Source organism: Pezoporus wallicus, unplaced genomic scaffold (genome assembly GCF_028554395.1).
Source record: "Pezoporus wallicus isolate ANWC-B61680 ecotype Strahan unplaced genomic scaffold, APGP_CSIRO_Pwel_v1 contig_8133, whole genome shotgun sequence".
NCBI lineage: Eukaryota > Metazoa > Chordata > Aves > Psittaciformes > Psittacidae > Pezoporus > Pezoporus wallicus.
In genome coordinates this window covers 17,550-43,326 of record NW_026638896.1, presented here as the reverse complement: position 1 = coordinate 43,326, position 25,777 = coordinate 17,550, and the positions used below count along the sequence as shown (strand labels likewise).

The window sequence follows — 25,777 nt, the reverse complement described above, 5'->3', positions numbered from 1 at the left end:
CCGCTTATCCCATGGGGAAAGGCGCCTCTGCTCCATAGGAACCCCTTGCTTTTTGGGATTGGAGGGGGGGGGATGGATCCAAAGGGAACGCGCGACGGGCTGCCCGGGTGCCTCTTCCCAAACTTCCCCTTGGGGAAAAACCCGGAATACCGGGATCGCCACCGGGATGCGCGGAGCCCAAAGCAAAGCCTCGCTGCTGCTGGCGCCGAGGGGTTAAAGGAGAGCCGGGCTTGCAAAGAGCCGGCCACGCAGGCGGAATTCCAACCGGGAAAAGCCGGCGGATGCTGGGAAGTTTGCGTGGGGAATGCCGTGTTTTCCCAAAGGAATGACGTTGGGGTTGTTTTTTTCCCGGCTTTCCCAGATGTTTTCCCCGCCGGTGAGCAGCGGGAAGAACGCACCCACCTCCTTGGCCAGCGGGCATTTCAGCGGCTCCGGTAAGTGCCATCCCGCTCATTCCCGACGTCGGGAATGCCGGCAGCGCCTCGGTCACGCGTTGCTCCCGCTTTTCCCTTCGGAAGGGATTGATCCCATTGGGATCCGTTGCGGGGGGGGGGGGGGGGGGGGGTTATGTTTGTCGCGCCTTTGGATTCGGTTGGAATTCTCTCGGGAGCGTTATTCCCGGTTTTTGGGGTGAGGTTCAGCTCTATTCCATGGATTCCTCCTTTTCCCAAGCTAAACTTTTCTCCCGTTGGAATTCCTGCTTGGAAACGGAGGCCAGGAATTCCAAAGGCCTGGAATGGCGCTAAGGAAAAGCAGCGTTCCCGCTTCCCGGCTTCATCCCTCCCGGCTCTTTTCCCGGCCGCAAGGAGAGCATCCGCTTGGGATGCGGGGGGAATTCCTTCAGAATTCCCAAAGGGAAAAAAAAAACCCATGGCACGACTTTCCCATGGAGGGAAAGCAGGGAAGAAATTCCCACGGGATCAATCCCGAATGGCCCTTTAAGAGGAATTCCAGCTGTGCAAACCGGCTCGGGATCGGGAACGGCAAAGCCCCATCCCGGCTCGGATAACGCCTCCAGCTTCCCGTTCCCTTGGGAATTGCGTTGGGATGGGAGCAGCGCTCCCATTCCCGGCTCTTTGCCTTCCCGATGGGGGGTTCCTCTCCCGGTTTTCCATCCTCCCTCGGAGCCCACCTGGAATTCTCTCCGGGATGGACCGGGAGCGAGCGCTTTCCTGCCCGCTATTCCCAGTGGGATTCCTTTGGCATTGCCCTCTTTTATCCCACCCGGAATTATCCTTGAATCCCGGTTTTTTTTTTGGGGGGGGATGGCTTGGGAATGATCCCGCTTTAAGGAATTCTCCCTCCATGATATTCCATGCTGGGGCACGGCAGGGAAGCGCGGAGAGGGCTCAGTGCCAACCCCATCCCGCCGCAATTCCCGCTGCCTCCGGAGCGCATCCCCCTCTTTTCCCAGCGGGAATTCCATCCCGGATGCGATCCATAGGGAAAAAAGCATCCCAAAGTGTGTATGTGTGTGTGTGTGGGGGGGGGTGGTCTTATTGTCTCCATCCCAAAGCATCGGGATAACTTGGATGCCTGAAAGTGGGAATGATGCCGGCGGCTCCACCGTTTTCCCAAGGAAAACCTCGGCTTCCCAACTTTGGGAATGCCGAAAGCCACGGCTCCCTTGCCCCTTGGGATGCGCCCCTTAGGTTTTCCCGGATGGGGGGGGGGGTGGGTTTGGGAATTGCCTTATCCATAGGGATACGCCTATTGTTTGCCCGCCGCTGCCTGCCGGACGGGAGGCAAATCCCTCGGGATACGGGAAGGAGACCTTGGAATTCCGGAGCCTTTGGGAACAGGGAATTGCCGCCGCGGCCAGCTCGGAGGTGACCTTTTCCCATCTTTTTTTTTTTCCAAGCATCCCGCTTGGAAAAGGGAACGCAGCCCCGTTCCCGACTTCCGGAATTCCCATCGGAATTCCATCGCCCCGACTCCCAGGGGCCTTTGCCAGCATCCATGGGAAAGGCAGCTTCCCGATGGTGGGAATGCCGTGGAAAGCAGCCTGGACACCCCCCCCCCCCCCCCCCCCCCCCCCACCATTCCAGAGGTTGGGAATGACCCCAGCCTTTGGGAAGGGGGGAGTGGGGGGGGGGTGGTGCAGGTCCCGTTCGGAGCGCGTTCTCCCGGGAAAGCCTCGGAAAAGCGGGAATTCTCTCCCGGAAGCATCGTCGGGATGCGGCCGCCCGGAAGTCGGGATAACGTCGGGAAGGGATCGCTTTTCCTATGGGATTCAGCTTTGGGGGGGGGGGTTTCAAGCCTCATTGCCATCTAAAGGGACCCAGGCAACGGCTGCATTGGGAATCGGAAACCTACGGATCGGGAATGTCGTCGGGAAGAGCAGGTGCAGGACGCCCGCATCCCCCCCCCCCCCTTTCCCTTCTCCCTCCCCTTTTCCAGGCAGCATTCCAGCTTTCCGGCATGGCGCCTTTGCTTTGTCATCCTCCCCGCTCCCGCTTGGAAGCGGCTTGCGGTCGGAATGCCGGCTTGGGAATGCTGCTCCTTTCCCATCCTGGCATCCCGCTTCCCAATGGGACGCCGCGGATCCGGATGCGGATGCGGATGCGGATCCGGATCCCTTTGTGTTGTCGGAGCGAGGCGTTGGGAATGCCGCGCCCGCCGCCATTCCCGGCCCTTTGCATTCCCGGCCGAGCAATTCCCCACTCGGAATGCCGTCAGGGAGGGATCCATAGGGAAAACCACCCCATACCCCCCCCCCCTCTTTGGGATTTAGGGATTTAGGGATGGGGGGGATGCTGCTTCCATAGAATTCCCAAGGAATTATCCCGCTGCTCCATCCTTTTCCGGCTTAATCTTTCCCACCGGATTTTCGCCTGGGGAATCCACGGATTCCAATCCATTTGGGAATGGGGGAGGGAAGGGAAAGAGCGGCTTTTCCATGCGGAAATTCCTTGGAATACCGCCTGGAAGGTCCCGTTGCTCTTCCCAACGCCTGGAATCACCCCCAATCCCGACGGAATTCATTCCCGATGTTTTTCCCTCCGTGCTGCCGGCTCCATCCCTAGGGATCCAAGGGCCATTCCAAAGAGTGGGAATGATGTATTCCCGGTCCTCCAAGGGCGGTCGTTCCCAATGGCATTCCCGCTTTGGGAATGTCAACCCGGAATTCCATTGGAAAAAGGCTGTGGTTATCCCCGCTCTGGTTCGCATCCAGAGCAGCATTCCCGAAGTCGGGAAAAGCTTCTGAATCCTCCTCATTCCCAAGCAAACGGGGGGCGCTTCCCGCTTTTCCATAGGGAAAAGGCTGCTGGGGACTCCCCAGCCTTGCGTTTCCTGCTTCCTTTGGGAATTCCATGGTGAGACAGAATCCAGCGCTATTCCTTACTTTGGGAATGCTGTTGCTCCCCCCACGGATCGATGGGAATGGCGGTGGTGGGGGGGGGGGGGCAAAAAGGGCCGGAAAACGGGAAGAGCGATTGGAATTCCCAGCATCCAAAGGCTTTTATCCCACGTTATCCATGGTTTTCCCGCATCCCGGAATGTCCCTCTCCAACGGGAATGCCTTAAAAGCCTCGGGAATCTGGATTCCTATGGAGGGCATTGGGAATGCTGTCCCCCTTCTCCATTGGGAATCCCGCTCTTCCCAATATTCCCCCCTTAACGCTTCCCTTTATCCCAACCCCTCTCTTTCTCCCCCTCCCATCCCGGTATTCCCATCTCCGTGATTCCCGATCCCTGTCTCGAAGACCGCAGAATCCATAGGGATTCTTGGCATGGCCGGAAGCGGGAAGCCGATGGATACAAGGGGGACGCAAGGGAAAAAGAGGGAAGCGCCGCTCCAAGCCGGAACGTCGGGAATGCCGCGCCATTCCCAGCTTCCCCATCCCATGGGATCACAAGCGCCAAAGGGACCTCGAGGGCTGCTTCCCATTGGAGCGCCGTATCCCGCCTTCTTCCCGTTATCCCATCAAAGCCATCCTGGGATTCCCATCGGGATCGAGGCCGTCCTCTCGGCCAAATCCCACCTCGGAATTCCCGATGGAATTCCATAAGCTGGGAACGCCGGCATCGCATGGAGACCCTTCGGAATGCCGTGGGTCGCGTCGGGACGGCATCCGTTGCCCGGGATCCCTCTCTCATTGCCGGGAATAACAACGGGAATAACGGGAACGCCATGGGGGAAGGGGGGGGGATTCCCGTTGTATCCAATGGGATTTATCCCATGGGAATGCTGACCTCTCTCTCCTCCCATAGGTGTAGAGGAGCGGGGCGGCTCGGGGACCTGGGGCAGCGCGGGGCATGCGAGCCCATCGAGGGTAAGTGATTCCCGAAAGCAGGAAAAACGGGATGGGGGTGGGAATTCCACTTGGGAATGGGATCCCGGTGGAGTGGGATCACTGAGGAACATAGGGGATTCCATCTGGGAATGGGATCCCATTGGGATTCCATCTGGGAATGGGATCCCGGTGGAGTGGGATCACTGAGGAACATAGGGAATTCCAGCTGGGAATGGGATCCCATTGGGATTCCATCTGGGAATGGGATCCCATTGGGATTCCACTGGGAATGGAATCCCATTGGGATTCCATCTGGGAATGGGATCCCATTGGATTCCACTTGGGAATGGGATCCTGGTGAAGTGGGATCACTGAGGAACATAGGGGATTCCATCTGGGAATGGGATCTCATTGGAATTCCACTTGGGAATGGGATCCCGGTGGAGTGGGATCACTGAGGAACTTAGGGAATTCCAGCTGGGAATGGGATCCCATTGGAATTCCACTTGGGAATGGGATCCCGGTGAAGTGGGATCACTGAGGAACATAGGGAATTCCATCTGGGAATGGGATCCCATTGGATTTCACCTGGGAATGGGATCCTGGCGGAGTGGGATCACTGAAGAACAAAGGGAATTCCAGCTGGGAATGGGATCCCATTGGAATTCCATCTGGGAATGGGATCCCTTTGGGATTCCACTTGGGAATGGGATCCCATTGAAATTCCATCTGGGAATGGGATCCTAGTGAAGTGGGATCACTGAGGAACATAGGGAATTCCATCTGGGAATGGGATCCCATTGGATTCCACCTGGGAATGGGATCCCGGTGGAGTGGGGTCACTGAGGAACATAGGGAATTCCATCTGGGAATGGGATCCCATTGGGATTCCACCTGGGAATGGGATCCCGGTGGAGTGGGATCACTGAGGAACATAGGGAATTCCAGCTGGGAATGGGATCCCATTGGGATTCCACCTGGGAATGGGATCCCGGTGGAGTGGGATCACTGAGGAACATAGGGAATTCCAGCTTGGAATGGGATCCCATTGGAATTCCACTTGGGAATGGGATCCCGGTGGAGTGGGATCACTGAGGAACATAGGGAATTCCAGCTGGGAATGGGATCCCATTGGAATTCCACTTGGGAATGGGATCCCGGTGGAGTGGGATCACTGAGGAACATAGGGAATTCCAGCTTGGAATGGGATCCCATTGGAATTCCACTTGGGAATGGGATCCCGGTGGAGTGGGATCACTGAGGAACATAGGGAATTCCAGCTGGGAATGGGATCCCATTGGGATTCCAGCTGGGAATGGAATCCCATTGGGATTCCACCTGGGAATGGGATCCCGGTGGAGTGGGATCACTGAGGAACATAGGGAATTCCAGCTTGGAATGGGATCCCATTGGAATTCCACTTGGGAATGGGATCCCGGTGGAGTGGGATCACTGAGGAACATAGGGAATTCCAGCTTGGAATGGGATCCCATTGGAATTCCACTTGGGAATGGGATCCCGGTGGAGTGGGATCACTGAGGAACATAGGGAATTCCAGCTTGGAATGGGATCCCATTGGAATTCCACTTGGGAATGGGATCCCGGTGGAGTGGGATCACTGAGGAACATAGGGGATTCCATCTGGGAATGGGATCCCATTGGATTCCGCTTGGGAATGGGATCCCACTGAAGTGGGATCACTGAGGAAGATAGGGAATTCCATCTGGGAATGGGATCCCATTGGGATCCCACTTGGGAATGGGCTCTTTAAGGACCACCGGGAATTCCACCCGGGAACGCCATCCCACCTCGCCCATAAACATCCCAAAATCTGGGAAAGGACCCATTCCCCCTTAAAACCCACGCGGTTTTCCCGGTATTCCATGGGGCCAAAAAAGCCATGGAATTCCAGGAATTCCATTGCCCTTCATCCGGAATCTCCCTCCCCCCTCCCATATCAAGCCCAGTTGTGAGCGAGCATCAATGGGGAAAAGCATGGAAAAGCGGGATCCTTTTCCCGCTGCGCTCCCAGAAAACAGGGAATGCGAGGCCGGGAATTGTCGGGAAGCCTCAAAACACTGGGATTCATCCCGAATTTCTCCCTAGGGCTTCGGAGACGGGACTCCCTACGAGCCAATGGCCAGCCGGGAGCTGGGCTCGCACGACAACCTCTCGCCTGCCTTCGTCAATTCCCGGATCCAAAGTAAGAATTCCTTATTCCTGGAATTCCGGATTGATGTTGGGGGGGGGGGTTTCCCACCTCCCGATCCCATGGGATGCTCCAGGCGGTGGAGGGGGGGGGAAAAGGAACCTGATGGGGGATGATGAAGGGGTGGCGCCCCCATAGGGAAGACGGAGCGGGAGAATCCCTATGGAAAACCATCCCGATGAGGGGCCTCGGGGAATTCCCGACGGAATTCCCGCCTTGCGGATAGCGGCCAGACCGGGATGCTTGGAATGGCGGCACGGAGAGCTTCCAAAAGGGGTCCTTCTTCCTCCCAAAGGAAGGGGAGCGAAGGCGTCATTCCCAAGTTGGGAATGGCTGGGAATTCCCATTAAGGGGGGATATAGGGCCTTTGGTCAATGGGATATCGGGATTGGCCAACGGAATGGCTCGGAATTCCCATTAAGGATGGATATAGGGCCTTTGGTCAATGGGATATCGGGACTGGCCAACGGAATGGCTTGGAATTCCCATTAAGGATGGATATAGGGCCTTTGGTCAATGGGATATCGGGATTGGCCAACTGGGAATGGCTTGGAATGCCCATGAAGCCTTTAACCAATGGAATATCGGAATGGGCCAACTGGGAATGGCTCGGAATTCCCATTAGGGATGGATATAGGGGCCTTTGGTCAATGGGATATCGGGATGGGCCAACTGGGAATGACTTGGACTTCCCATGAAGCCTTTAACCAATGGAATATCGGGATGGGCCAACTGGGAATGACTTGGACTTCCCATTTAGCCCTTAACCAATGGAATATCGGGATGGGCCAACTGGGAATGGTTTGGAATTCCCATTAAGGTGGGATATAGGGGCCTTTGGTCAATGGGATATCGGGATGGGCCAACAGGGAATGACTTGGAATTCCCATTAAGGATGGATATAGGGCCTTTGGTCAATGGGATATCGGGATGGGCCAACTGGGAATGACTTGGACATCCCATTAAGGATGGATATAGGGCCTTTGGTCAATGGGATATCGGGATGGGCCAACTGGGAATGACTTGAACCTGTCATTAAGCCTTTAACCAATGGAATATCGGGATGGGCCAACTGGGAATGGCTTGGAATTCCCATTAAGGTGGGATATAGAGGCCTTTGGTCAATGGGATATTGGGATTGGCCAACTGGGAATGACTTGGACTTCCCATGAAGCCTTTAACCAATGGGATATCGGGATGGGCCAACTGGGAATGGCTTGGAATTCCCATTAGGGTTGGATATAGGGCCTTTGGTCAATGGGATATTGGGATTGGCCAACTGGGAATGGCTTGGAATTCCCATTAAGGTGGGATATAGGGGCCTTTGGTCAATGGGATATCGGGATGGGCCAACAGGGAATGACTTGGAATTCCCATTAAGGATGGATATAGGGTCTTTGGTCAATGGGATATCGGGATTGGCCAACGGAATGGCTTGGCATTCTCATTAAGGATGGATATAGGGCCTTTTGTCAACGGAATATCGGGATGGGCCAACTGGGAATGACTTGGACTTCCCATTTAGGCCTTAACCAATGGAATATCGGGATGGGCCAACTGGGAATGGCTTGGAATTCCCATTAAGGTGGGATATAGGGGCCTTTGGTCAATGGGATATCGGGATGGGCCAACAGGGAATGACTTGGAATTCCCATTAAGGATGGATATAGGGCCTTTGGTCAATGGGATATCGGGATGGGCCAACTGGGAATGACTTGAACCTGTCATTAAGCCTTTAACCAATGGAATATCGGGATGGGCCAACTGGGAATGGCTTGGAATTCCCATTAAGGTGGGATATAGAGGCCTTTGGTCAATGGGATATTGGGATTGGCCAACTGGGAATGACTTGGACTTCCCATGAAGCCTTTAACCAATGGGATATCGGGATGGGCCAACTGGGAATGGCTTGGAATGCCCGTTAGGGTGGGATATAGGGGTCTTTGGTCAATGGGATATCGGGATTGGCCAACGGAATGGCTTGGAATTCCCATTAAGGATGGATATAGGGCCTTTGGTCAATGGGATATTGGGATGGGCCAACTGGGAATGGCTTGGAATGCCCATTAGGGTTGGATATAGGGTCTTTGGTCAATGGGATATCGGGATGGGCCAACTGGGAATGACTTGGAGATCCCATTAAGGATGGATATAGGGTCTTTGGTCAACGGAATATCGGGATGGGCCAACTGGGAATGGCTTGAACATCCCATTAAGGATGGATATAGGGCCTTTGGTCAGTGGAATATTGGGATTGGCCAACTGGGAATGGCTTGGAATGCCCATTAAGGTGGGATATAGGGCCTTTGGTCAATGGGATATCGGGATTGGCCAACTGGGAATGGCTTGGAATGCCCATTAGGGTTGGATATAGGGTCTTTGGTCAATGGGATATCGGGATGGGCCAACTGGGAATGACTTGGACTTCCCATGAAGCCTTTAACCAATGGAATATCGGGATGGGCCAACTGGGAATGACTTGGACCTGTCCTTAAACCCTTAACCAATGGAATATCAGGACGAGCCCACCTTGGCCCTACCATCAAGTTGGGGACATTGGGATGCTCTTCCCTATAGAGCGCTATTGGAATGCATTGAACGCATCCCTCCTTCCGGGATGGGATGAGGATGGGAATGGGATGGGAATGGGATGGGAATGGGATGGGAATGAGGATGAATGGGAATGGGGGAATGGGATGGGAATGGGATGGGAATGAGGATGGGAATGGGATGGGAATGGGATGGGAATAAGGATGGGAATGGGATGGGAATGAGGATGGGAATGGGATGGGAATGGAATGGGAATGGGACGGGAATGGGACGGGAATGGGACGGGAATGGGATGGGAATGGGGTGCAATGGGAATGGGATGGGAATGGGATGGGAATGAGGATGGGAATGGGATGGGAATGGGATGGGAATGGGATGGGAATAAGGATGGGAATGGGATGGGAATGGGATGGGAATGGGATGGGAATGGGATGGGAACGCCATTCCTGGCCCATTCCCCCCCCCTTCCCTTTTCCCTCTATGGGGCTGCGTGCGGCGGGCCGTGAAATGGGGCGATGTGGGGCGCACCTGGGGCCCCTTCGGCGTTGACGGCTCCGGGTCGCTCATGTGGAAGATTCCCATCTGCTCCCAAGCGCTCCCGGCGGGATGCGAGGCCGGGAATGAAGAGGAGGGGAAGGGGGGGACGGGACGGGACGGACTCTTATGGCAGAGGGGAGGTTGGGGGGGGGCGAAGTAAAGGATTCCCGAAGGAATTCTGGGGTTTGAATAGGGAGGTGGGAAAAGGAGAGGGGGGGGATTGTAGGGGGGGATGGGGAGGTTGTGGTCGGAATTCCGGGAGGGAAAAGGAATCTTGGGGATGGAAGGAGGTAGAATCCGTCCTTGGAATTCCAGGAAGGAAAAGGGATCTTGTGGATGGAAGGAGGTTGAGTCCATGCTTGGAATTCCGGGAGGGAAAAGGGATGTTGGGAATGGGATGAAGGGAAGGTTGTGGTCGGAATTCCGGGAGGGAAAAGGAATCTTGTGGATGGAAGGAGGTTGAATCCATGCTTGGAATTCTGGGAGGGAAAAGGGATGTTGTGGATGGAAGGAGGTTGAATCCATGCTTGGAATTCCAGGAGGGAAAAGGAATCTTCTGGATTGAAGGAGGTTGAATCCATGCTTGGAATTCCGGGAGAGAAAAGGGATGTTGAGAATGGGATGAAGGGAAGGCTGTGGTTGGAATTCCGGGAGGGAAAAGGAATCTTGTGGATGGAAGGAGGTTGAATCCATGCTTGGAATTCTGGGAGGGAAAAGGGATGTTGTGGATGGAAGGAGGTTGAATCCATGCTTGGAATTCCAGGAGGGAAAAGGAATCTTCTGGATTGAAGGAGGTTGAATCCATGCTTGGAATTCCGGGAGAGAAAAGGGATGTTGAGAATGGGATGAAGGGAAGGCTGTGGTTGGAATTCCGGGAGGGAAAAGGAATCTTGTGGATGGAAGGAGGTTGAATCCGTCCTTGGAATTCCAGGAAGGAAAAGGGATCCTCTGGATTGAAGGTGGTAGAATCCATCCTTGGAATTCTGGGAGGGAAAAGGAATCTTGTGGATTGAAGGAGGTTGAGTCCATGCTTGGAATTCCGGGAGGGAAAAGGAATCTTGTGGATGGAAGGAGGTAGAATCCATGCTTGGAATTCCGGGAGGGAAAAGGGATGTTGTGGATGGAAGGAGGTTGAATCCATGCTTGGAATTCCAGGAGGGAAAAGGAATCTTGTGGATGGAAGGAGGTTGAATCCATGCTTGGAATTCCGGGAGGGAAAAGGCATCTTGTGGATGGAAGGAGGTAGAATCCATGCTTGGAATTCCGGGAAGGAAAAGGAATCTTGTGGATGGAAGGAGGTTGAGTCCATGCTTGGAATTCTGGGAAGGAAAAGGAATCTTGTGGATGGAAGGAGGTTGAATCCATGCTTGGAATTCTGGGAAGGAAAAGGAATCTTGTGGATGGAAGGAGGTAGAATCCATGCTTGGAATTCCGGGAAGGAAAAGGGATGTTGGGAATGGGATGAAGGGAACGTCGTGGTCGGAATTCCGGGAGGGAAAAGGAATCTTGTGGATTGAAGGAGGTAGAATCCATCCTTGGAATTCCGGGAGGGAAAAGGCATCTTGGGGATGGAAGGAGGTTGAGTCCATGCTTGGAATTCCAGGAAGGAAAAATCCATGGTAGGAATGGGATGAAGGGAAGTCCATCCTTGGAATTCCAGGAAGGAAAAGGCATCTTCTGGATGGAAGGAGGTAGAATCCATCCTTGGAATTCCGGGAGGGAAAAGGCATCTTGTGGATGGAAGGAGGTTGAGTCCATGCTTGGAATTCCAGGAGGGAAAAGGGATGTTGGGAATGGGATGAAGGGAAGTCCATCCTTGGAATTCCAGGAGGGAAAAGGCATGTTGGGAATGGGATGAAGGGAAGGCCGTGCTTGGAATTCCAGGAAGGAAAAGGCATCTTCTGGATTGAAGGAGGTAGAATCCATCCTTGGAATTCTGGGAGGGAAAAGGCATCTTGTGGATGGAAGGAGGTTGAGTCCATGCTTGGAATTCCGGGAGGGAAAAGAGATGTTGGGAATGGGGGAAGGGAAGGCCATCCTTGGAATTCCAGGAGGGAAAATCCATGGTAGGAATGGGATGAAGGGAAGTCCATCCTTGGAATTCCAGGAAGAAAAAGGAATCTTGTGGATGGAAGGAGGTAGAATCCATCCTTGGAATTCAAGGAAGGAAAAGGCATGTTGGGAATGGTATGAAGTCTACTCCATGCTCGGAATTCCGGGAGGGAAAAGGAATCTTGTGGATTGAAGGAGGTAGAATCCATCCTTGGAATTCCAGGAGGGAAAAATCGATCCTAGGAATTGAAGAAGGTCAAATCCATCTTTGGAATTCAAGGAAGTCAAATCCATCCTTAGGAATTCCTGGAGGTCAACCCGATATTCCAATGGAAATATTCCTATAGAGGAAGGGAGGAAAAACCCATCCTTGGAATTCCAGGAGGGAAAACCCCATCCTAGGAATTCCAGGTGGGAAAACCCATCCTAGGAAGCCAAGGAGGTCAACTCCATCCTATGGATTTGAAGGAATCCTATGGATTTCCCGGAATCCTATGGATTTCAGGGAAGCAAACCCCATCCTATGGGCGAGATGGAAACCCCATCCTAGGAATTCCAGGTGGGAAAACCCCATCCTAGGAATTCCAGGTGGGAAAACCCATGCTAGGAAGCCAAGGAGGTCAACTCCTTCCTATGGATTTCAAGGAATCCTATGGATTTGAAGGAATCCTATGGATTTTAAGGAATCCTATGGATTTCCCGGAAGCAAACCCCATCCTATGGATGAGGTGGAAACCCCATCCTATGGACAAGATGGAAACCCCATCCTAGGAATTCCAGATGGAAAACCCCATCCTAGGAATTCCAGATGGAAAACCCCATCCTAGGAATTCCAGGTGGGAAAACCCATGCTAGGAAGCCAAGGAGGTCAACTCCATCCTATGGATTTCAAGGAATCCTATGGATTTTAAGGAATCCTATGGATTTCCCGGAAGCAAACCCCATCCTATGGACGAGATGGAAACCCCATCCTAGGAATTCCAGATGGAAAACCCCATCCTAGGAATTCCAGGTGGGAAAACCCATGCTAGGAAGCCAACGAGCTCAACTCCATCCTATGGATGAGTGGGACCCCCCATCCTCAGCATGCCCTTCGACCCCTTCCTCGCGCTCCCATTGGCCGCCCCTCTTCCTACCCCCCCCCCCCCCCCCTTTTCCAGGTTTTCCATGGAATTCCAACCCTTCCCGAGCACTTTTGGGCCCTTTTTATCCCTGTTTTTCCCCCCCCTTCCCATCCCTTTCCTCCTCCTGCCTCATTACAGCCGGGCCAGCTGCATTCATCATCATGGCCTGTAATAATTAATGACATTCCAACAAAGGCGCGGCATGCAAATGAGGCCTCATTAGCATAAGCCGCCCTCCGCGCCGCTCAGGCTGTCATTAATGGGGATGCTATGGGGCTGGGGGAATGGGAATGGGAATGGGAATGGGAAGGGGGGGGGGTGGGAATCGTTTGCTTTCCCCTTCCCCCCAATGCAATTCCCAAGTGGGCCAAGGGAGAAAATAGGGAATGGGAATGGGAATGGGGGGGGGGAATGGGGAGGGGGAAGAGCGGAGCCGGTGCCAACTTGGCAGGGATGGAAGAGAGAGAGCGGGAGAGGAAGGAGCACCAGATGTAGGCGAGCGGGGCGGTTAACTCCTTGCATCCCGAGGCCGAGGTGGAATTCCAAGGGAATCCGGTGTCGCGATGGAGGAGGGTCGATGGCATCCCAATGGCGTTCTTCCAAGGGAAAACTTCCCTTTATCCTTCCTAAAAGGGAAGAATTCCCATAAAATTTCCCTTCATTCTTCCCGGAATTCCTCGGGAAATTGCCTTTCGTAGAGCGGAATTCCAAGGAATTCCAAGGAATTCAGGTGTTGCAATGGAGGAGGGTCGATGTATCCCAATGATGTTCTTCCAAGGGAAAGGGAAGTGTTCCTATAGAACTTCCCATTTTTCTTCTTTAAAAGGGAAGAATTCCTCTTAAAACTTTGGAATTCCTTGGAAAATTCCCTTTCTTAGAGTGGAATTCCAAGGAATTCCAAGGAAATCCGGTGTCTCGATGGAGGAGCGTTGGCGTCATCCCGACGTTCTTAGAAGCAATTTGTTCCTATGGAAATTCCCTTTATCCTTCCTAAAAGGGAAGAATTCCCATAAAATTTCCCTTCATTCTTCCCAGAATTCCTAGGAAAATTCCCTTTCTTAGAGCAGAATTCCAAGGAATTCCAAGGAAATCCGGCGACGCGATGGAGGAGGGGCGATGGCATCCCAATGGCGTTCTTCCAAGGGGAAACTTCCCTTTATCCTTCCTAAAAGGGAAGAATTCCCATAAAATTTCCCTTCATTCTTCCCGGAATTCCTCGGGAAATTGCCTTTCGTAGAGCGGAATTCCAAGGAATTCCAAGGAATTCAGGTGTTGCGATGGAGGAGGGGCGATGGCATCCCAATGGCGTTCTTCCAAGGGGAAACTTCCCTTTATCCTTCCTAAAAGGGAAGAATTCCCATAAAATTTCCCTTCTTTCTTCCCGGAATTCCTAGGAAAATTGCCTTTCGTAGAGTGGAATTCCAAGGAATTCCAAGGAAATCCGGTGTCGCGATGGAGGAGGGTCGATGAATCCCAATGATGTTCTTCCAAGGGAAAGGGAAGTGTTCCTATAGAACTTCCCATTTTTCTTCTTTAAAAGGGAAGAATTCCTCTTAAAACTTTGGAATTCCTTGGAAAATTCCCTTTCTTAGAGTGGAATTCCAAGGAAGTCCAAGGAAATCTGGTGTCTCGATGGAGGAGCGTTGGCGTCATCCCGACGTTCTTAGAAGCAATTTGTTCCAATAGGAATTCCCTGTATTCTTCCTAAAAGGGAAGAATTCCCATAAAATTTCCCTTCATTCTTCCCAGAACAGAATTCCTGGAAAAATTCCCTTTCTTAGAGCGGAATTCCAAGGAATTCCAAGGAAATCCGGCGTTGCGATGGAGGAGCGTTGGCGTCATCCCGATGTAGTTCTTAGAAGCAATTTGTTCCTATGGAAATTCCCTTTATCCTTCCTAAAAGGGAAGAATTCCCATAAAATTTCCCTTCATTCTTCCCAGAATTCCTAGGAAAATTGCCTTTCGTAGAGCGGAATTCCAAGGAATTCCAAGGAAATTCGGTGTTGCGATGGAGGAGGGGCGATGGCATCCCAATGGCGTTCTTCCAAGGGAAAACTTCCCTTTATCCTTCCTAAAAGGGAAGAATTCCCATAAAATTTCCCTTCTTTCTTCCCGGAATTCCTAGGAAAATTCCCTTTCTTAGAGCGGAATTCCAAGGAATTCCAAGGAATTCAGGTGTTGCGATGGAGGAGGGTCGGTGGCATCCCAATGGCGTTCTTCCAAGGGAAAACTTCCCTTTATCCTTCCTAAAAGGGAAGAATTCCCATAAAATTTCCCTTCATTCTTCCCGGAATTCCTCGGGAAATTGCCTTTCGTAGAGCGGAATTCCAAGGAATTCCAAGGAATTCAGGTGTTGCAATGGAGGAGGGTCGATGTATCCCAATGATGTTCTTCCAAGGGAAAGGGAAGTGTTCCTATAGAACTTCCCATTTTTCTTCTTCAAAAGGGAAGAATTCCTCTTAAAACTTTGGAATTCCTTGGAAAATTCCCTTTCTTAGAGTGGAATTCCAAGGAATTCCAAGGAAATCCGGCGTCGCGATGGAGGAGCGTTGGCGTCATCCCGATGTAGTTCTTAGAAGCAATTTGTTCCGATAGGAATTCCCTGTATTCTTCCTAAAAGGGAACAATTCCTTCCTAAAAGGGAAGAATTCCCACAAAATTTCCCTTCTTTCTTCCCGGAATTCCTAGGAAAATTGCCTTTCTTAGAGCTCAATCCCAAGGAATTCCAAGGAATTCCGGCATCGACCCTCTCTTCTCCCTCCCACCCTCCAGTTACCCATCCAAAGCATCCTCATTCCCAACGGGATCCCTCAGGATCACCGGGATGCCGCCTTGCCTTGGGAGTTGCTCCGTAGGGACCAGGGATTCTCTGGGAATACCATCGGGAACAGGGATTCTTCGGGAATACCATCGGGAACAGGGATTCTCTGGGAATATCGGAGGAGGTCTCCATGGAAACAGGGATTTGCCTCCACAGCGGTCCATGGGAGCTTGGATGTTGGGAAGGGGATGGAATTGCGGTGCTGGAAGCGACAAGCCCCAACGGCATTCCTAGCGGGAATGATCCCAGCTTTAGGAATTCCCTTTGGGATCCAATGGCAGCCCCCTTCCCCTTGCCATGGATCTGGAATGGCCCAATGGAAGGCTCCGAAAGAGATTCCGGTTGGGATAGAGCATCCCTTGGAGCTCCTGGGATGAGGTGGGATGAGGAGCATTCCTTTGGGAATTCCCACATTCACAAGGAAAAATTCCCCCCCCCCCCCCCTCCCAAAGGAAAAACATTGGGAATAACGTTGGGAATTCCCACCTTGGGATGGCTGCGCTGCGGGGCCCGCTTCCAGATGCTCTTCCATGGACCATTGGGCTTGTGAGGGATAACGGATGATGCCGTCGGCATTCCCGGCTTTGGGATGCGGGGTGGCACTGGGAAAAAGCAGGGATTTGATGGCGCCGTTATCCCTGTTTCCATCCCATCCCCAGTCCAATGGGGTTATTTTCCATGTATCCCATCGATCCAAGCCATTCCCAGTTGTGCATTGCCTCCGGTGGGGATGGGATGCAGGGATTGGGATGCAGAGGGATTGGGATGCAAGGATTGGGATGCAGGGATTGGGATGCAGGGATTGGGATGCAGGCAGTGGGATTCAGGGTTTGGGATGCAGGCATTGGGATGCAGGGATTGGGATGCAGAGGGATTGGGATGCAGGGATTGGGATGCAGGCATTGGGATGCAGGGATTGGGATGCAGGCAGTGGGATGCAGGGATTGGGATGCAAGGATTGGGATGCAGGGATTGGGATGCAGGCATTGGGATGCAGAGGGATGGGATGCAGAGGGATGTGATGCAGGGATTGGGATGCAGCACTGGGATGCAGGGATTGGGATGCACAGAGATGGGATGCAGGCACTGGGATGCAGGCATTGGGATGCAGGGATTGGGATGCAGGCAGTGGGATGCAGAGGGATGGGATGCAGGGATTGGGATGCAGAGGGATGGGATGCAGGGATTGGGATGCAGCACTGGGATGCAGGGATTGGGATGCACAGGGATGGGATGCAGGCACTGGGATGCAGGGATTGGGATGCAAGGATTGGGATGCAGGCATTGGGATGCAGGCATTGGGATGCAGGCATTGGGATGCAGGCAGTGGGATGCAGGCAGTGGGATGCAGGCATTGGGATGCAGGCACTGGGATGCAGGGATTGGGATGCAGAGGGATTGGGATGCAGGCATTGGGATGCAGGCATTGGGATGCAGGCAGTGGGATGCAGGCATTGGGATGCAGGCAGTGGGATGCAGGCATTGGGATGCAGGCACTGGGATGCAGGGATTGGGATGCAGAGGGATGGGATGCAGGGATTGGGATGCAGGCAGTGGGATGCAGGCAGTGGGATGCAGGCATTGGGATGCAGGCAGTGGGATGCAGGCATTGGGATGCAGGCACTGGGATGCAGGGATTGGGATGCAGAGGGATTGGGATGCAGGCATTGGGATGCAGGCATTGGGATGCAGGGATTGGGATGCAAGGATTGGGATGCAGGCACTGGGATGCAGGGATTGGGATGCAGAGGGATGGGATGCAGGCATTGGGATGGACTTCCATGGATGGAAGTGCCCCTAGATACCCATAGGGACCCATAGCGACCCATAGCGACCCATAGGGACCCATAGGCACCCATAGGGACCCATAAGTGCCCATAGGGACCCATAGGCGCCCATAGGGACCCATAGCGACCCATAGGCACCCATAGGGACCCGTAAGTGCCCATAGGGACCCATAGGTGCCCATAGGGACCCATAGCGACCCATAGGGACCCATAGGGACCCATAGGAGAAATCAGGGAGGCTTTTCCTTGGATAATGCAGAATTCCATAGGGATTCCAGCTTCCAGCTGGGGACGAGGATCATTCCTGATGCCTTTGGAATCCCCCTCTGGAATGCCCAATTCCTTGGGAATTATCCCATAAAATTCCCGATTCCTTTGGAATTACCCTCTGGAAAATTCCTCTGGAATTATCCCCAATTCTTTTGGAATTATCCCATAAAATTCCCTATTCCTTTGGAATTATCCCATAAAATTCCCGATTCTTTTGGAATTATATCCAATTCTTTTGGAATTATCCCATAAAATTCCCGATTCCTCTGGAATTATCCCCTAGAATTCCAAATTCCTTTGGAATTATCCCTTAAAATTCCTGATTCCTTTGGAATTATCCTCTGGAATTCCAAATTCCTTTGGAATTATCCCCTAAAATTCCCAATTCCTTTGGAATTATCCTCTGGAATTCCAAATTCCTTTGGAATTATCCCATCAAATTCCCGATTCCTTTGGCATTATCCCATAAAATTCCCGATTTCTTTGGAATTACCTTCTGGAATTCCAAATTCCTTTGGAATTATCCCCAAATCTTTTGGAATTATCCCATAAAATTCCCGATTCCTTCGGCACTATCCCATAAAATTCCCGATTCTTTTGGAATTATATCCACTTCCTTTGGAATTATCCCATAAAATTCCTGATTCCTTGGGAATTATCCCATAAAATTCCCGATTCCTTTGGAATTTTCCCATCAAATTCCCGCTTCCTCTGGAATTCCACCTGGATTCCTGGGATGGGAACGCTCCTCCCTTGGCTGCCAGCGTCCATCCCAAATCCCTTGGGGCTCCGTGTTCCTCATGGAATTCCTTCACATTCCAACCGGCTGGAAAAGCAAGGAGGGAACGATTTCCCTTGGATATTCCCGTTTTTCCCACTTTGGGAATGGGGGGGATATTCCCAAGTTTTCCTATGGGATGGCGAATGGGAACATTGGGATGCAGGGAATGTCGGGATGCAGGGAATGGGACCGTTGGGATGCAGGGAATGTTGGGATGCAGGGAATGGGACCATTGGGATGCAGGGAATGTCGGGATGCAGGGAATGGGAACGATGGGATGCAGGGAATGTTGGGATGCAGGGAATGGGAATGTCGGGATGCAGGGAACTGGAACATTGGGATACAGGGAATGGGAACTTTGGGATGCTGGGAACCGGAATATTGGGATGCAGGAATGGGAATATTGGGATGCTGAGAATGTCGGGATGCAGGGAATGGGAACGTTGCGATGCAGGGAATGGGAATGTTGGGATGCAGGGAATGTCGGGATACAGGGAATGGGAACATTGGGATGCAGGGAATGTCGGGATGCAGGGAATGGGAACTTTGGGATGCAGGGAATGTCGGGATGCAGGGAATGGGAACTTTGGGATGCAGGGAATATTGGGATGCTGAGAATGTTGGGATGCAGGGAATGGGAACATTGGGATGCAGGGAACGGGAACATTGGGATGCAGGGAATGTCGGGATGCAGGGAACCAGAATGTTGGGATGCAGGGAATGGGACCATTGGGATGCAGGGAATGTCAGGATGCAGGGAATGGGAATGTCGGGATGCAGGGAAGTCTCTCCTGTGCCTGGCCAGCTCCATCCAAGGCACTTCCATGCTTCCTTAAGGAATTCCTTCAGGAATGCCGTCCCAAATCCCATCTCCAGCCCCACACCTCCGCAATGAGACCCCTCTATGGGACAATGAGACCCCCCTATAGGGCAATGAGACCCCTCTATAGGGCAATGAGACCCCCTATAGGGCAATAAGACCCCTCTATAGGGCAATGGGACCCCTCTATAGGGCAATGAGACCCCCTATAGGGCAATAAGACCCCTCTATAGGGCAATGAGACCCCCTATAGGGCAATGGGACCCCTCTATAGGGCAATGAGACCCCTCTATAGGGCAATGAGACCCCTCTATAGGGCAATGAGACCCCCCTATAGGGCAATAAGACCCCCTATAGGGCAATGAGACCCCCCTATAGGTCAATGAGACCCCCTATAGGGCAATGAGACCCCCTATAGGGCAATAAGCCCCCCTCTATAGGGCAATGAGACCCCTCTATAGGGCAATGGGACCCCTCTATAGGGCAATGAGACCCCTCTATAGGGCAATGAGACCCCTCTATAGGGCAATGAGACCCCCTATAGGGCAATGAGACCCCCTATAGGGCAATAAGACCCCTCTATAGGGCAATGAGACCCCTCTATAGGGCAATGAGACCCCCTATAGGGCAATGAGACCCCCTATAGGGCAATGAGACCCCTCTATAGGGCAATGAGACCCCTCTATAGGGCAATGAGACCCCTCTATAGGGCAATGAGACCCCCTATAGGGCAATGAGACCCCCCTATAGGGCAATGAGACCCCCTATAGGGCAATGAGACCCCCCTATAGGGCAATGGGACCCCCCTATAGGGCAATGGGACCCCCTATAGGGCAATAAGCCCTTGGGCTTACCCTCTATGGGGCCGAGGCGGTGGAGGGGGGTTGCCATGGTGGCCGCCATCCCATAATAGCGCCGGCATTCCCGGTTTTCCATAGGTAAAGGGGAACGCGGATCCTACACATCCTATGGGAGAGATTCCGGCTTGGCGGGCTGCCATCAGGTAAGGGGGATCCATAGGGATTTGGGGATCCGTAGGGATTTGGGGATCCATAGGGATTGGGGATCCATAGGGATTGGGGATCCATAGGGATTTGGGGGTCCTATAGGGATTGGGGGATCCGTAGGGATTTGGGATCCATAGGGATTTGGGATCCATAGGGATTGAGGGGCCTATAGGGATTTGGGATCCATAGGGATTGGGAGATCCATAGGGATTTGGGGGTCCTATAGGGATTGGGGGATCCGTAGGGATTTGGGATCCATAGGGATTTGGGATCCATAGGGATTGAGGGGCCTATAGGGATTTGGGATCCATAGGGATTGGGAGATCCATAGGGATTTGGGGGTTTTATAGGGATTGAGGGGCCTATAGGGATTTGGGTCCTATAGGGATTGGGGGGTCCTATAGGGATTTGGGATCCATAGGGATTTGGGATCCATAGGGATTGAGGGGCCTATAGGGATTTGGGATCCATAGGGATTGGGAGATCCATAGGGATTTGGGGGTTTTATAGGGATTGAGGGGCCTATAGGGATTTGGGTCCTATAGGGATTGGGGGTCCTATCGGGATTGGGGATCCATAGGGATTTGGGGATCCGTAGGGATTGGGGGGTTCTATAGGGATTGGGGTCCTATAGGGATTGGGGATCCATTGGGATTGCGGGGTCCTATAGGGATTGGGGGATCTATAGGGATTGGGGGATCCATAGGGATTTGGGATCCATAGGGATTGGGGGATCCATAGGGATTGGGGGATCCTATAGGGATTGGGTGGTCCTATAGGGATTGGGAGATCCATAGGGATTTGGGGGTGCTATAGGGATTGGGGGATCCATAGGGATTGGGGGTCCTATAGGGATTGGGGGGTCCTATAGGGATTGGGAGATCCATAGGGATTTGGGGGTTTTATAGGGATTGAGGGGCCTATAGGGATTTGGGATCCATAGGGATTAGGGGATCCATCGGGATTGGGAGTCCTATAGGGATTGGGGATCCTATAGGGATTGGGGGTCCAATAGGGATTTGGGATCAGAGAGCGATTTGGGATCCAATAGGGATTTGGGATCGGAGAGGGACTGGGGATCAGAGAGGGATTTGGGATCCAATAGGGATTTGGGATCAGAGAGGGATTTGGGATCGGAGAGGGATTTGGGATCCACAGGGATTTGGGAATGGAGCGGGATTTGGGATCCAATAGGGATTTGGGATCGGAGAGGGATTGAGGATCCAATAGGGATTTGGGATGTGATAGGGATTAGGGATGCAATAGGGATTTGGGATCAGAGAGGGATTTGGGATCCATAGGATTTGGGATCAGAGAGGGATTTGGGATACAAGAGGGATTTGGGATGCGATAGAGATTTGATAGGGATTTGGGATCTGATGGGGATTTGGGATCAGAGAGGGATTTGGGATCCAATAGGGATTTGGGATCAGAGAGGGATTTGGGATCTGATGGGGATTTGGGATCAGAGAGGGATTTGGGATCCAATAGGGATTTGGGATCAGAGAGGGATTTGGGATACAAGAGGGATTTGGGATGCGATAGAGATTTGAGAGGGATTTGGGATCCATAGGGATTTGGGATCAGAGAGGGATTTGGGATCCAAGAGGGATTTTGGATGCGATAGGGATTTGATAGGGATTTGGGATCTGATAGGGATTTGGGATCGGAGAGGGATTGAGGATCCAATAGGGATTAGGGATGCAATAGGGATTTGGGATCGGAGAGGGATTTGGGATCCATTGGGATTTGGGATCGGAGAGGGATTTGGGATCTGATTGGGATTTGGATGCTGATGGGGATTTAGGGATCCATAGGGATTTGGGATTGGAGAGGGATTTGGGGTCTGATCGGGGTTCAGGATCCATAGGGGTTTGGGATCTGATTGGGATTCGGGATCCATAGGGGTTTGGGATCTGATAGGGATTTGGGATCTGATCAGGATTCGGGATCCGATTGGGATTGATCCCATATCTAATGGGATTGATCCGATATCCACTGGGATTGATCCCATATCCCGTCGGATTGATCCCATATCCACTGGGAGAGACTTGGAGGAGCCCCCCCCCCCCCCCCCCGGATCCCAAGTATCCCAAATCCTGGTTATCCCAAAATCCCAGCTATCCCAGATCCCAGGTACCCCAAATCCCTGTTATCCCAAATCCCTGTTATCCCCAATCCAGTTATCCCCAATCCCAGTTATCCCAATCCCAGTTATCCCAAATCCCTCTTATCCCAAATCCCAGTTATCCCAAATCCCAGCTATCCCAAATCCCAGTTATCCCAATCCCAGCTATCCCAAATCCCTCTTATCCCAAATCCCAGTTATCCCAAATCTAGTTATCCCAAATCCAGTTATCCCAAATCCCTCTTATCCCAAATCCCAGTTATCCCAAATCCCAGCTATCCCAAATCCCAGTTATCCCAATCCCAGTTATCCCAAATCCCTCTTATCCCAAATCCCAGCTATCCCAATCCCAGCTATCCCAAATCCCAGTTATCCCAAATCCCAGTTATCCCAATCCCAGCTATCCCAAATCCCTCTTATCCCAAATCCCTCTTATCCCAAATCCCAGCTATCCCAAATCCCAGCTATCCCAAATCCCTCTTATCCCAAATCCCAGCTATCCCAAATCCCAGCTTTCCCAAATCCCAGTTATCCCTAACCCAGCTATCGCAAATCCCTGTTATCCCAAACCTTGGCCTTGGAATCACGGCATTCCCACCTTCAAGCTGGGCTCCCACCTAATCCCTGCATTCCTTCATGCTGGAAAACCGGGATCCTTTTCCTTCCCCAAATTCCAGGAGTCGGGATGCAGGGATTGAGGCAGCCGCCAATACCTTAGGGATGCTCCAGGCGCTTCCCAAAGGGATCGGGGCATTGGGAATGCCGTGGGTTTTGGGAATGTCATCGGTTTTGGGAATGACGTTGGCTTTGGGAATGCCGTTGTTTTTGGGAATACCGTCGGTTTTGGGAATGCTGTGGGTTTTGGGAATACCGTTCCTTTTGGGAACACCGTTGCTTTTGGGAATGCTGTTGCTTTTGGGAATGCCGTTCCTTTTGGGAATGTCATTGCTTTCGGGAATGCCATCACTTTTGGGAATGCTGTTCCTTTCGGGAACGCCGTTGCTTTTGGGAACCCTGTTGGTTTTGGGAATGCCGTCGCTTTTGGGAATACTATTGCTTTTGGGAATGCCGTTAGGTTTGGGAATTCTGTCAGTTTTGGGAATGCTGTGGGTTTTGGGAATACCGTTCCTTTTGGGAACACCGTTGCTTTTGGGAATGCTGTCGGTTTTGGGAATACCATTGCTTTTGGGAATACTGTTGCTTTTGGGAATGCCGTTCCTTTTGGGAATGTCATTGCTTTCGGGAATGCCATCACTTTTGGGAATGCTGTTCCTTTCGGGAACGCCGTTGCTTTTGGGAACCCTGTTGGTTTTGGGAATGCCGTCGCTTTTGGGAATACTATTGCTTTTGGGAATGCCGTTAGGTTTGGGAATTCTGTCAGTTTTGGGAATGCTGTGGGTTTTGGGAATACCGTTCCTTTTGGGAACACCGTTGCTTTTGGGAATGCTGTCGGTTTTGGGAATACCATTGCTTTTGGGAATACTGTTGCTTTTGGGAATGCCGTTCCTTTTGGGAATGTCATTGCTTTCGGGAATGCCATCACTTTTGGGAATGCCGTTCCTTTTGGGAACGCCGTTGCTTTTGGGAACCCTGTTGGTTTTGGGAATGCCGTCGCTTTTGGGAATACTGTTGCTTTTGGGAATGCCATTAGTTTTGGGAATTCTGTCAGTTTTGGGAATGCTGTTCCTTTTGGGAACGCCATTCCTTTCGGGAACGCCGTTCCTTTTGGGAACGCCGTTGCTTTTGGGAATGCTGTTGGTTTCGGGAATACCATTGGTTTTGGGAATTCTGTTGCTTTTGGGAATACCGTTGCTTTTGGGAATGCCATCACGTTTGGGAATGCCATCACTTTTGGGAATGCCGTTCCTTTTGGGAATGCCGCTACTTTTGGCAACCCTGTTGGTTTTGGGAATGCCATCAGTTTTGGGATGCCATTAGTTGTGGGAATGCCATGGGTTTTGGGAATGTCGTTCCTTTTGGGAACACCATTGCTTTTGGGAATGCTGTCGGGTTCGGGAACGCCATTGCTTTTGGGAATGCCATCACTTTTGGGAATGCCGTTCCTTTTGGGAATGCCATTACTTTTGGGAATTCTGTTACTTTTGGGAATGGCATTGGTTTTGGGAATGACGTTCTTTTTGGGAACACCATTGCTTTTGGGAATGCTGTCGGTTTCGGGAATGCTGTCAGGTTCGGGAATACCATTGCTTTTGGGAATACCGTTGCTTTTGGGAATGCCATCACTTTTGGGAATGCCATTCCTTTCGGGAATGCCGCTACTTTTGGCAACCCTGTTGGTTTTGGGAATGCTGTTGGGTTCGGGAATACCGTTGCTTTTGGGAATGCCATCAGTTTTGGGATGCCATTAGGTTTGGGAATTCTGTCAGTTTTGGGAACGCCGTGGGTTTTGGGAATGTCGTTCCTTTTGGGAACGCTGTTGCTTTTGGGAACGCCATCAGTTTTGGGAATGCCATTAGGTTTGGGAATTGTCAGTTTTGGGAATGCCGTTCCTTTTGGGAATGCTGTTACTTTTGGGAATGCCATCAGTTTTGGGAATGCCATTACTTTTGGGAATTCTGTTACTTTTGGGAATGCCATTGGTTTTGGGAATGCTGTTCCTTTTGGGAACACCGTTACTTTTGGGAACGCTCTTGCTTTTGGGAATGCCGTGACTTTTGAGGAATGCTCTCGGTTTTGGGAATGCCGTTGCCTTTGGGAGTGCCATTGGTTTTGGGAATGCCATTACTTTTGGGAATTGTGTTGCTTTTGGGAATGCCGTTCCTTTTGGGAATGACAATACTTTAAGGAATGCCGTTGGTTTTGGGAATGCCATTGCTTTTGGGAATGGCATTGGTTTTGGGAATGCCGTTACTTTTGGGAATGACATTTCTTTCGGGAATGCCGTTACTTTGGGGAATGCTCTTGCTTTTGGGAATTCCGTCGCTTTTGGGAATGCCGTGACTTTTTGGGAATGCTCTCGGTTTTGGGAATGCTGTTGGTTTCGGGAATGCTGTTCCTTTTGGGAATGACATTACTTTTAAGAATACCGTCGGCTTTGGGAATGCCGTTGGTTTTGGGAATGGCATTGGTTTTGGGAATACCGTCAGTTTTGGGAATGCCGTTAGCTTTGGGAATACCGTTGGTTTCGGGAATGTCGTCGCTTTTGGGAAGACCATTGTTTTTGGAAATGCTGTTGGTTTCGGGAATACCGTTGCTTTTGGGAATGCTGTTGGTTTCGGGAATGCCGTTGCTTTTGGGAATGCCGTTGGTTTTGGGAATACCATTGTTTTTGGGAATGCCGTTGTCTTTGGGAATATCATCGGTTTTGGGAATGCTGTTGGTTTTCGGAATACTGTTGGTTATGGGAATACCATCGGTTTTGGGAATACTGTTGCCTTTGGGAATACCATCGGTTTTGGGAATGCCGTGACTTTTGGGAGTGCTGTTGGTTTC

General features: G+C 51.8%; 1 protein-coding gene across 1 annotated transcript; it reads left to right on the top strand.

The window, feature by feature from the left end:
- Positions 1–361: 361 nt before the first annotated feature.
- LOC130601126 (transcription factor 4-like) lies at positions 362–6,629 on the top strand (the record flags this gene model as incomplete). Its single annotated transcript, XM_057412982.1, has 4 exons — positions 362–434; positions 4,216–4,277; positions 6,345–6,441; positions 6,586–6,629. Coding segments are annotated over 4 exons (276 nt in total), but the record flags the coding sequence as incomplete, so codon positions are not given.
- Positions 6,630–25,777: the final 19,148 nt, after the last annotated feature.